Source organism: Amia ocellicauda, chromosome 3 (assembly GCF_036373705.1).
Source record: "Amia ocellicauda isolate fAmiCal2 chromosome 3, fAmiCal2.hap1, whole genome shotgun sequence".
Taxonomy (NCBI): Eukaryota; Metazoa; Chordata; class Actinopteri; order Amiiformes; family Amiidae; genus Amia; species Amia ocellicauda.
The window spans coordinates 17,677,460-17,692,199 of record NC_089852.1 but is presented as its reverse complement, the minus strand read 5'-3'; the positions used below and the strand labels follow the sequence as shown (position 1 = coordinate 17,692,199).

General features: G+C 37.4%; 1 protein-coding gene across 1 annotated transcript in view; it reads right to left on the bottom strand.

The window, feature by feature from the left end:
* The window catches only part of plxna1a (plexin A1a), a 311,729-nt gene that overhangs the window by 99,375 nt on the left and 197,614 nt on the right, over positions 1-14,740 (bottom strand). Inside the window, exon 9 of the mRNA XM_066698365.1 lies at positions 9,448-9,562. Within this exon, the coding sequence (XP_066554462.1) occupies positions 9,448-9,562 (115 nt within the window). The remainder of the gene's footprint in view (positions 1-9,447; positions 9,563-14,740) is intronic.

The following is a 14,740-nucleotide window of genomic DNA, read 5'->3' as shown; positions in this document are numbered from 1 at the left end:
ACTCACCCCTGCTAGAGATCAGGGTTGAGATTTCCAACCCAGGACGAAGCACTCATCACACATGTATTGTAGTGCAGGGCCACTGTGAACGCAAGCAGGGCTGAACTCAGCCTGGGGCCGCTCTGGGTCCACTAAACCCGGGATTAGATGGTGTACTGTGAAAACAGCTTAAATGATCTAGTTGAACAAAAGTGGAGGGGAAAAATATACAGAGATGCTACTTTCTAAACTATAGGGATATTTCTCTCCAGACATGTACCAGCACCAATGGCCCTGCGAGATGACTCCTGTAATACAATAACAGGTATTCAAGTAACCTTATGAATATGAATCAATATTTGAAAACGTATAACTATAGGATATATCTGCTGATCACGTAATCTTATGCAAACCTTCTAAGCATCTGATTCACAGGTGCTGAGATGTGTGGTGGTATATCATAATGTATATAGATCATCAGGCTTAAAGAATGTTCACTTGTGACAAGGGGAAGCCTTTTTCATGAAAGTACTGACAAATTAGTCATTTTAGGGAAATACTTGCCTTTACACTGCAAGTAGCTCTTTTTCCACTGTACTTCCTTGGGTGGATGTTGCTAATTGAAAATGAGGGAGGTCATCAAGAACATGCAGTAACGAAGCATCCTCCCCTGGTATGAACTCTTAATACCTTCCTCTGTTTGACTCATCTGCTTTCGAAGGAGTTGTTAAATCACGTTTTATGCACATGATGTTGTATAGTTCCAGAGGCGTGATGTTTTTTAAATTGACGAATATCATACTGTTTGTCAGAAGAATTTAATTTGGTCTCATTTATGGTTTTTTGGTTTGTTCCCATTAACTTCTCGTCCCATTACTCTATACTACACAGAATTGACGTAAACAGATGACAATGAAAGGTATTCTGTGAAAAGCTGTTAGTTTTGAATTGCGATCCTTTTCTTGCTGATCCTTGCTTTATGGAGTTAAAACTTGTAAAAGCATTTGGAAAATAAATTACATCACTGCCAAAAGTCATTACAAATTGTTGTTGCCAGAGTATTTTCCATCTGGAATCAATTTAGTCAGCACTGACATATTGCTTTTTCTTTTTTCTTTTTCAGTAAACTCTAAAATAAAATTCTCTGCAGTCTCTCGAAAAAAAGAAAAAAAAGAGGGCGTTAAACAGGCTGCAATGACTACACGGCTGTTCAGCAGGACACTACTTAAATCTGTGGATTCATTTTTTATTTAAAATTGCCCACTTTGACGACTGTAGCTCTTGTGTAATTAAAGGCAAGGCAAATTGGAAGGCAGTGTGCTTATGGGTTTCTTGTCGTTTTGATCCATTGTCTAATTAATAAAAATAAGATCAATTTTATCTAGAAATCACAGTTTTATTATCTTTAAAACAAAAGCTGCTTTAATGGTTATAAATTACTCAATGAAAATGTTAATGAGAGAGTTCTTTTTTCCTTTTCTTTTTTTCATCTCTGTGTTCTAAGATGGATTCAAATTCAGACAACTGACTCTCAGCCGATAAGACAACCATCATCAGAGCAGAAAAAATGAAAGCTTCACAAAAAGGGGATATTGCAGGAAGGTTTTGATGTGGCTTAGCAATGGCAAGTGTTGAAGGAGCACCTTCTACCCTCTGTACTGATCGCTTCTGCAGCTATTAGATAACAAGCTAGACATTCACATTGATAGTATTTCACTGCATTCATGGACTGGCTGAAATGAGCCCCGCAAACCGGTATCACAGCTCTCCACCAAGCGTACTAATTTAGGTCATCATAGAAAAACACGGTTTCATCCATGTAGGTTAAAGTGCTGCTATCTCCAAAATGAACAAGAGGATTATTTATTTAATTTAACCGTTTGGAAGTGGGAGCTGCATGTGTGTCCCCTTCTTCATTCCCTTTTGGTTTCAATTTTCTATCACAGGTTTATATCCAGTTTTGTTGTTGAGCTTCCTGTTTCAACTAGAGATGGTTTCTCAACTGAAGTGTGAACATGTAAACAATAGATAACATATAGGTGTAGGAAGGTGTAGTCTGCTCTCTGATGAGCTGCTGAAAAAAGTTACTTGGCACAGCATAGGAATGGTGATATGGATGGACAGGTATCTAATTCTTGTTGTTTGTGGGTTGGTTCTTAAAATGTAATTGTGTCAAACATATGTGGCTTCAAAAATCATTTTATCACCATGTACACTTTATGCAGTACCCACATGATGACAATTTCACATGGATATTTTAAGTAATCAGAGAAAGCTTTCAAAATATTAATTTAGTTTAAATGCCTTTAAATTTAATTTCTCCTCTGAAAAATACTGACAATGGGTTAAGGTTTCCCTAACGTGCAAGAAAGAAAAGGTTTCAAATTAGGGACAGGAAATTGTTTATTTGCAACAGCCATCATAAAAGTCTATAAAAAGATTTCTGATCAATTGCAAAAGGCTTGTCCATTTCCAAACACAGCCTGGAAAGAATAGTGTCTCCTTTTTCAGCAATCCTGGTGTAAAGTTTTTTAGTAACTGAAATCTGTTGATGGTAGCTTCACCTGGGATGATAAAAAAAGTAACAACTGCTCATGCGTTGCTAAACTTCCTTGGGGCTTTCCTTGACTAGAACTTAAAATACAATGAAGACAACATTTTTTTCTTCTGCTATAGCAATATTCCCAGATGACAGGAAAATACTATTCATGCAAAAAAAAAAAAAAAAAAAAAAAAAAAAAAAGATCGTTCAACAGACTTGGATGTCAAAATAGAGATAATATTTTCAGTTTTCTGCCAGAAAATCATTTAAAGCAGACCAGAATTATGGCTCTATCAATACCTTAGAGAGTGAGGTATATATCAGTATTTGTAGAATGTATGTATGGAAATGAAGGGAAGTTTATTTTATTTTGGTAAGAATTAAAACCACAGCCATCTGAAAACTACTCTCTTTTCCACACTGTGATTCCAGGGAGAGGAAATTAATTTTTACATAGTTTAAAACACTGTTTGACGATACTGAAAGTGAAGGTAGGCACTACATTTAATCAACATTTCAAGACTTGTAACCACCTTTCTTATGTACCTATCTTAAGCCCAAGTAGAACTGCATTAAATGGGAAATGTGTCAGTGAAATTACTGGGAATTTGCTAATGTACTTACTGTGTATTTACATTACAACTACACACAGGTGTAATGTAGGTAATGTGTAAGTATGCATGTTGTCAAAATGAAACCTGTGTGAATGTTGTGATTACACATTACCTATATTGTAACTCTGCATAACTAAACTAAGTACATAAGTAAATACTTGGTACTTATGCTGGAAAAGTGCCCACTTAATGTAAGGCATTAAGGATTTTGAAAGCACTTCCAAAGGGAGTCTGAAAACCTGGACCGGTGATCTGAAGCTCCATTCATTGCAGTCTCTGTTAGTCAATCAAGAAGATTGATCTTGCATGTTTTGTTTGTAGAAGGTGTCCCTTCAGATGTCTGTTGCTGTCAAAACAGGGACCCAGCTCCTGCCCCTAATGACAAACTAGTTGCAGTTCTGTCATTGTGGGTAAGAGGCATCTGGATTGCACAGGCTCATGAAACACATGTTAGATTTTAGGAATCTAAGTAACAATTATTTCTTTTTTCTTTTGGTGGAGATAAGAGATGTTATCTTTTTGACACGCTACATCCATTATGACAGTAAGCTGCTTTAAATGACTTTGGCTCCAGTTGCTCTGCAGCCTCTCGGCTGTACTCAAAGAACACAGGTCTCTTTATGACAGATTAGGCGGAGTACAGTAGGCGTCTGATTAACGACACAGGCTGCATTTTTTTCTTCTCTCTGAAGAGACAGAAAGAGAGGGCTTTGAAAATGACAAATCAGTTGCCGGAGTGAGGAGAAGAGTGTACTCTCAGCCAGGGAAACCTGCAGCCAACACACACAGCTTATAGGCAACACGCTTTTGGCCAAGGCCTGTAATTATGTGCACTGTGGGCTAACTGACATGCATTAACCCTTTTCCATTGTGGAATCTGTCAAAGAGGAAAGCAGATCTACATACATACAATCTAAATGTGCTGCTAATGCAGGGTGGCATTCTTCAAACAGATGTTGGAGGCATTTTAGGATCTGATGTTCAGACATTCATGAACAAGGATTCAATGTTGACACCAGAAATAAAACAAATATACAAAAAACTACCAGGACAGGCACTCTGTTGCCATCCCAGTTCATTCTTTGGTAAGTAGTTTTGGACATGTTCCTTTGTTTCTAAATTAGCAAATAAAGGATCCAAGGACCAATAAAGGATCTCTGATTACCTGACTGTGCTAAAAAGCCAACAGACAAATTATTTAAAAAACAAAGAAAACTTTTACAGCAACATCTTCCAAATCAGTCTAGTAATGTGCTTTAAAGGACTTGAGGAAGCAAGGCATCAACACTTTCTGAGGGCTAAAAACAGAAAGGTAGTTCAAGAAGTGACCAATTGTTTTGGAGCTATAGAGGGAAGAAGGGGTTAAACCCAGTACTGCTGTCAATATTACAAAAAAGGCTTCTCCTCTTCTCTGATCTTATCATAAGGATGCTGTTCCTTAAAGCATTCTTTATACTGCTATCTCTCCCCAGATACCTGAGCAAACCCTCACACAGAGAAAGGGCAGATCTGCTTCATCCCTTAAAGCCAACCAGAGAATATGAAAAAGAAATTGCTCAACAGGAGGAAACAAGGATATGTCAGATTCCTGCCAGCGGGGAATCGGCTTGACTGATCAATTTGAACAAGTTTATCCACAGCTGCATTAGTTGGTGTGACAAAAAAAACTAAACTGGAACCTGAAATGCCGATGGTGATAGTTAGCAAGCTTATAATAATCTGATCATCCAAGGTACTGACTGGGGGCTCTTTAAGCAAAGTTTGAACACAAAGCATTGATGGTAGCAGAATAGGCTGCTGAAGCACTCGTACGTTAGCCCCTTGGTACTTTAACTTTTCTACTTTGCACATGACTATTCAAGTAATTAATAAATTAAATATGTATATATACACACACACACACACACATCTCCTTTAGACCGTAGTTGATCTTTCTGTACCTATATTCAGCATCACCACTGATAAGCTCAAGACGACTATGCTCTGTGAAACCTGTGTTGTGATGTATTGTGTTCTGTATTCTCTGCAGCCTCCATAGTAGCTGATGTCGTTAACTAATGTCAGACAGAGCAAAGCAGCACGGTAGTGTTTGTTGGTGTGAAAACCATTTTCCTTTTTTTTCCCATTTGATTGGTTCCTGAACTGCAGCTTACTCATGCAATTTTCTGGCTGATTGGATTTAATGTGGAGGTGTTTTTTGTTTATTGACTGCCAGAAAGATTTTGATTCACACACTCTCACACACATCACCCTTCACATATATAATGCAAATATTTCCAAGTTTGAAGATCAGGTTTTGATGCACACAAACAGGAAATTCTCAAAAACAAGATCAAATAGTTTATTAATACATGATTTTGCAAGGATCAGAATCAGAATGCAAATTAACTTACTACAATCAACCAATTTGTGTATTTGACCCCTTCGACTTAGTACTTGGTGGCAAAACCCTTGTTGGCAATCACAGAGGTCAGACGTTTCTTGTAGTTGGCCACCAGGTTTGCACACATCTCAGGAGGGATTTTGTCCCACTCCTCTTTGCAGATCCTCTCCAAGTCATTAAGGTTTCGAGGCTGACATTTGGCAACTCAACCTTCAGCTCCCTCCACAGATTTTCTATTGGATTACGGTCTGGAGACTGGCTAGGCCACTCCAGGACCTTAATGTGCTTCTTCTTGAGCCACTCCTTTGTTGCCTTGGCTGTGTGTTTTGGGTCATTGTCAAGCTGGAATACCCATCCACGACCCATTTTCAATGCCCTGGCTGAGGGAAGGAGGTTCTCACCCAAGATTTGACGGTACATGGCCCCGTCCATCGTCCCTTTGATGCGGTGCTGTTGTCCTGTCCCCTTAGCAGAAAAACACTACCAAAGCATAATGTTTCCACCTCCATGTTTGACGGTGGGGATGGTGTTCTTGGGGTCATTCCTCCTCCTCCAAACACGGCGAGTTGAGTTGATGCCAAAGAGCTCGATTTTGGTCTCATCTGACCACAACACTTTCACCCAGTTCTCCTCTGAATCATTCAGATGTTCATTGGCAAACTTCAGACGGGCCTGTACATGTGCTTTCTTGAGCAGGGGGACCTTGCGGGCGCTGCAGAATTTCAGTCCTTCACGGCGTAGTGTGTTACCAATTGTTTTCTTGGTGACTATGGTCCCAGCTGCCTTGAGATCATTAACAAGATCCTCCTGTGTAGTTCTGGGCTGATTCCTCACCGTTCTCATGATCATTGAAACTCCACGAGATGAGATCTTGCATGGAGCCCCAGACCGTTAACTGACAGTTATTTTGTGTTTCTTCCATTTGCGAATAATCGTTGTCACCTTCTCACCAAGCTGCTTGGCGATGGTCTTGTAGCCCATTCCAGCCTTGTGTAGGTCTACAATCTTGTCCCTGACATCCTTGGACAGCTCTTTGGTCTTGGCCATGGTGGAGAGTTTGGAATCGGATTGATTGATTGATTGCTTCTGTGGACAGGTGTCTTTTATATAGGTAACGAGCTGAGATTAGGAGCACTCCCTTTAAGAGAGGCTCCTAATATATATATATTACACACACACACACACACACACACACACATACAGCTCTGGAAAAAATGTTAATTTTTCTTAAATCAGCATCTCTACATGTATGGCAGCCATTCCATTCCATTCATATTTTTATTTGGAATTTGAGAGAAATGTTTTCAGTAGTTTATATAATAAAACAAAAATGTTCATTTTACCCAACATATACCTATAAATAGTAAAACCAGAGTAACTGATCATTTTGCAGTGGTCTCTTAATTTTTTCCAGAGCTGTAAATAATAGTTATAGAACAGTCTATATAACAAACAGTGAGAGTGAGATGATCTACAGTGTATTACCTAGAATCGTTTCATGTTTTTGCACTTGTGTGTTTTGTATTTATTTTTTATTTTTTGTATTATTGATCAGGAGAGTACCACCCTGCTGATTAAATCAAAGATATCTATTGAACAAAGCCTTGATTGAAGATCCTAAGAAAGCTCCCCAGGCTGAAGGCAGACACCATACCCCAGACGCTCTCACACTATGAGCCTGCTGTTAAGACTTGAGTACCTAAAACATGAGGACGTACCATTGTTGTACTGCGAAAGAAAGGGAAGGAGGACGAGGGCTACTATGCGATTTCTTTTTCTGTATTCTGTATGGCAATTGGCAGCCACCTCCCCCACCTCCCCCTGTAGAGAGAGGTCAGCGTATCTCGAGGCTGTTCATTGCTCCCCGAATGCAGCTCCAGATCAGCTGCCATCTGTGCCAATGACAGGAAAGATACTGCTTCCCTGTCGACCCCTCTGTTTCCAAGGAGGGCTGTTAACCTCGGCACAGCAGAAATGGTCTCCTTTCTCCCCGGCTGCAAGAGGAGCAGGCCAGCCTGGGGAAGTAGCATGCATTTCTTGTATGTGTGAGATTGAGCCTGTTTTTATATCTCCCTTGAAATGGAGAAAGAATAAAATATTTTTTTTAAATGCTTCACAAAGATAACAGGAGATGTTATGGATTCTTCAGATCAATGGATGCAGCCATCCAATTCAGAAATCAGTGTGGGGAAAGAACAAGCTGTGCTACACAAATGTATAATTGATTAGCAAAGGGCTGCCTCTGAGCAGCAGTTGTGGCTATAGTGATTAATTCACTCTCACTGCACATGTACAGTTATGTATTTTATGAAGATAGCGCAGACGGGTCTCAAATGCAGTCTTCTATTCAACTCTGTACCCCCTTCCCCTTTCTTCCCCTGACCCCCCTCTTTCGCAAATGCTACTGTGTGTTAAATGGTTTTCTGGCGATTAACAAATTTATGCGTTGCAAGTGAAGATTTGCAGCAGTAAAAGCTGTGTTAGTTGGCAATGTTAATCCATGTAATTTGCTCTTTGAGGCAAGAAGTAAGGCCATATAGTCAGGGCTCCTGGGCTTAAGGAAGATTAAACCGTAATTTATAATTGGATAGTTACTTCTGACCAATATATATACACACACATTATATATATATATATATATATATATATATATATATACACACACACACACACACACACGTAGATCTAGATATAGTGCTACTTAAAGTATCTGAGCTGCAAGATAGGAAAGCATTTATTTTTATTAAGGGCAAACACATCCAATGCAGAATGTGGTTTTGCTTGCCATTGCTTAACAGTTCTATTATCAGCACACACAATCATTGTACAGTGACTAAAGCAAACTGCAGCTCTGAATCTAAATTGCTGCACATTTACAATTGAACTTTTAAAAATGATTGTATCAAAACAGAGATAGATCTGCGTATTAAAGGGGGGAGGGGAGGTTCAGATGATAAACAATTTATCCTAGAAGAGGACGCAGGCATCGCTTGGTATTCTACTGTAGAATTCAGGAAGCTGGAGACATGACTGATATTAGTTTTTATGCTAATGTAGCATTTGGAAATGTAGAACAAGATACAATTTGCATAGTCATTTGCCCTTTCCTTTTAGAAAAATGCATAAATCCCAGGTTTTCTAGATCCTGCAAGCCTAGCTACAGGGGTCTTTTTCACTAAAAAGATGTACAATTTGATTCTCTCTGACGTTTTTTCCACTGATTTATGTGTATGCATGCCTACATAAAGGACGGCATTGCTGTTTTCTGACAGGCAGGTTAACAGGTTAAGAGTTGACTTAGGTGTTAAAAGGCATCAATACAAACTACAGAATTTGTAATTGTTGGTAGATTAAATAAGTTTACACTTTTCATAGCATACAAACACTTAGGACTCAAAAGCAACTCATGTAACTTAATCACAAACACCATAAACCACCGATTTCATACTTCTCACTACAGAAGATCAAATCACAGGTACATTTTGTTTACTTGTTAAATATATTAAATGCTCAATATTAGTGTCATCACCTCATCAGTTACAATTGCTATATCTGGTCATGCATTTTGCTTACATTTTGTGTGCTACAATATTCATTAAAGCACTGAATATTTGCATTATGTAACATTTTACAGTTTCTTGTGAGATTCTTATCCGTATTCTTATTCTAATTATTTTAATATAGATGCCTAAGATCGAGGAATTTTGCAAATGTTGATATTATGGGAATGAACAGCCCTTCAGGTTGAAATTAAACAAGCATTTGATTTTATGTTATTCATTTTACTTGATTAAATACATGCATTGAGCAGATTAAGTTCAGATTTGATTCAATACCCAAAGCAAGAATGCCCGTTTGCTTGAGGGGGATGGGGACCAAGTAGTCAAACAAACAGTAAAACAAAAAACTAAGAACAAAATTCAACTGACCTCGGACACATTGACCCGTCCTTCCTGGAAAGAGCAGTCAGCAGCGTTGTGTGTGCACATGTGCCGATACTTGCACCAGTGACAGGGGAAGGACCCATTCACACACGACAGGCAGCTGTGAAAGAAGACAGTGAACCACTTAACATCAGCATTCAAATGGATATAGCATGTGCCCTGACAAAGTCTTCAGGATATTTCAGCAATCTAAACATTGCGTCAAACAAGGTCTTCCGTGGTTCTTTTGTATAAGACTTCCTGAAAAATTGATCAAATAACCAATGTTTTGCATCTCAACTTAAGACTGCCAATTTTGTGTCAGAAAGTAAAGATTTATCCTAGGCTTATCCCTTTCTTTTTTAGCAATAGCATTTAATTATTGAGTTCTGCAAAAAAAAAAAAAAAAAGCCTTCAGGGCAATACCTGTGCAAAAAAAAAAAAAATCTAATAGTGTATTATATAATCATCTTGCCTCACATTGCTCATGTAGGTAGATTTGCCATTTGTCATATTCTGCTGACTAACAAAGTCCCCCCAAATCCAATTACTATTTCTGAAATACCAACTACCAAATGCACTGCCAATAGAGGTCCTGTCTTGAAAATGCTCCTTTGTAGAAATCACAACTCAGAAATGGGTTTACTATGTATTGGTGTAAATTAATATGAATTGCTTTGCGTTAATAATGCGTTAATAATGTGCAACCAAATGTTTGCTTCTGTTGTCATGGAACTCAATGGCTTGGGGAATGAAATACTCTATGGCACTTAACTGGCTTACCAAACTACAAAGCGGCCATCTGACCCAAGACTTTTTGAAAGCAGCTGGAATATTATTAGGTTCAGAAGCCTGGTAAGGTTCCAGAGATTAAAAGAAAAGTTTCTGGTTACAGTTAGATTAAACAATTCTATTATAATCATGTCACTGAGATTAAGGAAATTCGGCATTAGCAAAACAAACCTGGACATCAAAAAATATAAAATGATTAAAAGCAAATACATAGTGGAAAGATTTGTATTTAATGGCAGACCTGTATTTATGATACAGCTGGCATTTAGAAGTTTGAATCTATCAACCCTTCTAAGTCACCGTTCCACATTTCTGTGTTAGGAGAAAAAGAAGGGGGAAAAACAAAGCATTCCTACTAAAATTTGAATAAAACTGTAAAAGTCTTATTATAGTCACACAACCTTACACAAAAAATATATATTTATATATACATATGGGGAATACCTTGCAGAATTCAAAATGAGGTTCAAATCTCAAACAATTCACACAAGACAGTAAGTAAAATATGATGTTGAATGAAGGCTGCTGTGAATGCAAACAAAGCATACAGAAGGTGATACAAGACTAAAAGTGAATGGAGAGGGGGTGGGTAGTATAAACCTTTCACAGTAATCCTTTTTTTTTATTAATTTTTCTTCTTTCTAGCACACTGCTATGTACCTCCAATCTGTCATTTATTAGCACTCTGTGAGCTTCAAATGGCAGTCTCTATGGTGGTGTTTAATTTACTCCCCATTTAAATTCAGTTAATGTGTACAGACACTGGGATGGAAAGGTCTTCTGTTTAATTTATGGCTTTACAGTTAGTTCTACATCATTTGAAAGCCTTTGGCCTGTGTGAAGCTGGGGAGAGCAGCCACTCTGTTATCGATGACTGCTCTTCAAAATAAGATTTACATTGGGGAGGAGAGGCAAAAAGGAGCTCAGAGATTGCGTAATCCACACCCACAGGTGCAGCTTTCGAAGAAGGCAGCTGTCTCTCTCACTTCTAACAGAAAATGCAGCATCAGCACTGGCACAGATACTGAATGTCTTGTTCTTTTTCACCTTTTTACTGCAGGAAAATATGACGGCTTATGCCCATTTACCCAGAACGAAGGCACGATGGTACCGTGAAATGTAAAGGAACTATGCCCACAATATCTGCTATTAAGTGTGTTATACTTGGCAGCACATTTGAGCAATATCAAAAGAGACATTTAATGAAAAGATTATGTGCTGAGGTTATATCAAATGAAGGTAAAGTGAAAATTCATAGCAGTCTGAAATGTTGAAAACTCTGAAAAGATGCACCTTGCAGTATAGCACTATACTCTAAATTTAAATTAAGATCAAATGAATGTATGTGTAAGAGTGGTTTAAGTAAAACCTATAGAATGAGAGCATGAAATCCAGAAGATGCTGATGTGAATTGTCTAAATGAGCATTCAAAAAATAATAAGACAATGCACTGCGTGTTCAAACTGGACTTTTCGCATTTCTGTTTCTCCGCTGTACATTCCTAGGACCAGAAAATATGAAAACCATGAGAAGGTGATTTCTTTATTAATTTTCATATTTTATTATACTGAAGGTCAAATTGTGAATTTAATTTCCGTTTCACTTCAAATTCTTCACTTGGAACAACAACTGCCATCATGAAAACCATCCATAAATAAATGATAACTTGGAACACATTTTGAATGCGGTGTCTGTCTATCAGCCGTTGTTGTGAAGGACTTAACTAAAGGCTACTTTGGTGGTAAGAACTGCGGTTAAATACACATTTGTAAATGTCTGTATCATGCAAACCTAGGCCTGAGATTGCACCAACCTGCAGTTTCTCATCCTAATATGGTGAATTATGCAGTATTATAAATTACACACCATCTCGAGTACTAATAACAGAGTGTCTAGGTGTTGAACCTGAGGGAGTAGCAGAGCTTCAAAACTGATATAATACGGATATGATACGAGTTGTGAAATGCATGTGCTTGTATAAAAGAATCAAGAATGTCTAAAATAACATTATTCATTGTATTTTCCAGGTTCCTACATGCAATTCCATAAACTCGCATTTAATGCTACTGCAAATAGGAAGGAAGTGAGTGAATAATCTTTTCAAGCCCAACGGCTAGACCTGTCACCTCAGCACGCCAGATAAATGTTCATTCACCATGGAGGCAACATCAATCAATAGGGCACGGGGGAAACACAAAAACAAGAAAACACTAAGTGGCAGGAGATGTCAGGACCAGAGAGAAATAGAGAAAGAGGAAAGTGAGAAAAAACTAAACAAAAACAACAACATGTTGGAAATTCAGGTATGAAGACAAAGAACAAGGGCAAAATGCATGTGAATATCACTACAGTAGATGATATCTTTAGACAGCAAGGATGATTAGAAAAGAGAATGAGATGTCCTGGGATGACACAGTGAAGTGAACAAATTTCAATTCATTTCTACATTCCACGACAAAGCAAACTGTGCTCAGGTATAAGAAACAAAGCATAGAGATCAGGCTGTGCATTTCCAAGGAGTAAATAAGTTATTTTATCAAATAAAGGTAGCTCCAGAAAGTATGGTTCCTTTTCTTTTCAACAGGTCTCTATAATTGCCTAATTACAAAGTAGAATTCCACTGAAGTCACAATAAAGGTAATATTAATTTAAATTCAACAGAAGGGCCACCACATCTAAGAAAAGGAGAAAGGTCTAGCTTCCCACAGAAGCCCAATTTTTCTGGAAATCATTAACATCCCTATATACATAACACAATATCTCCATAATAAAATTGAGAATACCAATTTACTTGCTATAAAAAAAAAAAATGACAATCTAAAACTTAAATATTGATTGTTCTCCTTGCCCAAGGTTCAAGTCAAACATAAGATACAGTGGCTGCTGAGGCCATTTGTTTATTTGAGGTGCTACAGGAGTCGTCTACTAGAGTAGATTGACATGACAATTTTTCAAGAACTAAAGTTGCAACTTCCGAGAACAAACCTCAATACTTCAGCACTTTGCAGAACTAGCCGATTTGTGATCAGGATTCTCAAAGCAAGTCCTTTAACGTGACTCTGTGTTGCAGTTATGCTCTGTTCTGCCAATTCGTTCTAAAATATTGGTTATCAGCAATATACTGGAATGTCCGATAGGACTCTTGAATAGGCATTACAATGCATTACTTGAAATATTTAAGGAGATGAATTGTAAAAAGACTTAGACTGTAGTATAATAGATTAAAATCTGACAATTATCTTATTTTAATTTCATAATGTAATCACTAAACATGAATGACATTTATAGTTAAAAACAGGGTTCATACAGCTTTTCAAAAGCCAAATTCAAGCACTTTTCAAGTACTTTCAAGGTGCACGGACAAAGCTTTTCCAGCACCTCGCAGCCTTGGTAAACTAAACCTTCTCATCTAAAATGCACACTTTGCTGCACAGAACTAAGCACATGAAATTATAATTTCACCACACTATTAGATGTTATTATGCTGTAACACCAAAAATGTTTCATGAGAGCCTTCATGTACACTTGGCATTGTGTTGTTACCTGGCTTAAATCAGGTTGATATTAAATCAATATAAATCAAATCTTGCAATCAGTCAAAATTAGTGAACACCAGTACATAGTAACTTCAGTTTGAATTAAAGCTTTAGTGACAATTGTTTTAAACATGCAAAACAAAAAAACAACATCAATACTTTTCTTTATTGAACTTCCATGTACATTCAACAAGCAAATGTAAAATAGAGCATAACAAAGTTCTACGAGTCGATCCATATATATTCAGTATTCTCACTTACTGTCAAAACATCATCATGTTTATTCTCTTCAAAACAACCAAGTATAAGTTCCTATATCCTTAACCTAGTAAACGGTGATGGTCTTTATGTTATGGAATCTCCCTCAACTATAAATACTTTGCATTAGTATCTGCTGGTCTCTGATTTTTTCTTTTTTAAATGGAATTACACATTATAATAATTTAATACGAATACTAAACCATCAACATGTGCATATACCAGCAAATAAATAAATACATACATATATAAATAATTGTAAATACCTTGTACTGGACAAATTAGTTAGTTTTTGCTATACACATATGCAACAGTTATTATTATTCTGTCTCTTGGTTGCGGTTGTGCTTATTGCTGTGCATGTCCGAAAAATAAAGGCTTATTCTGTCGTATTCTAGTACTTTTATATGTTTATTTTGTCAAATTTACATTGATTATTTCAATACACAAGCACAATTATTATAGTATACACTTGTAGAAAACCTATACACTATTTTTTAAGTCTTAATAATACTCAAAGAAAAATTCAAAACTCATGCTTGACAGCACATGCGCACACATGACACTGATATGCAGATAAACGGATGCGCACAGAAAGAGGAATTGTCAGCAAACCATCAAACACATGCCTACAGTGGCCATTCACGTCTAGAAATTATGGAAAATTCCCTGCCGTTTACTTCTGGCATAACTCAGAGTGAAAACTTGAATCT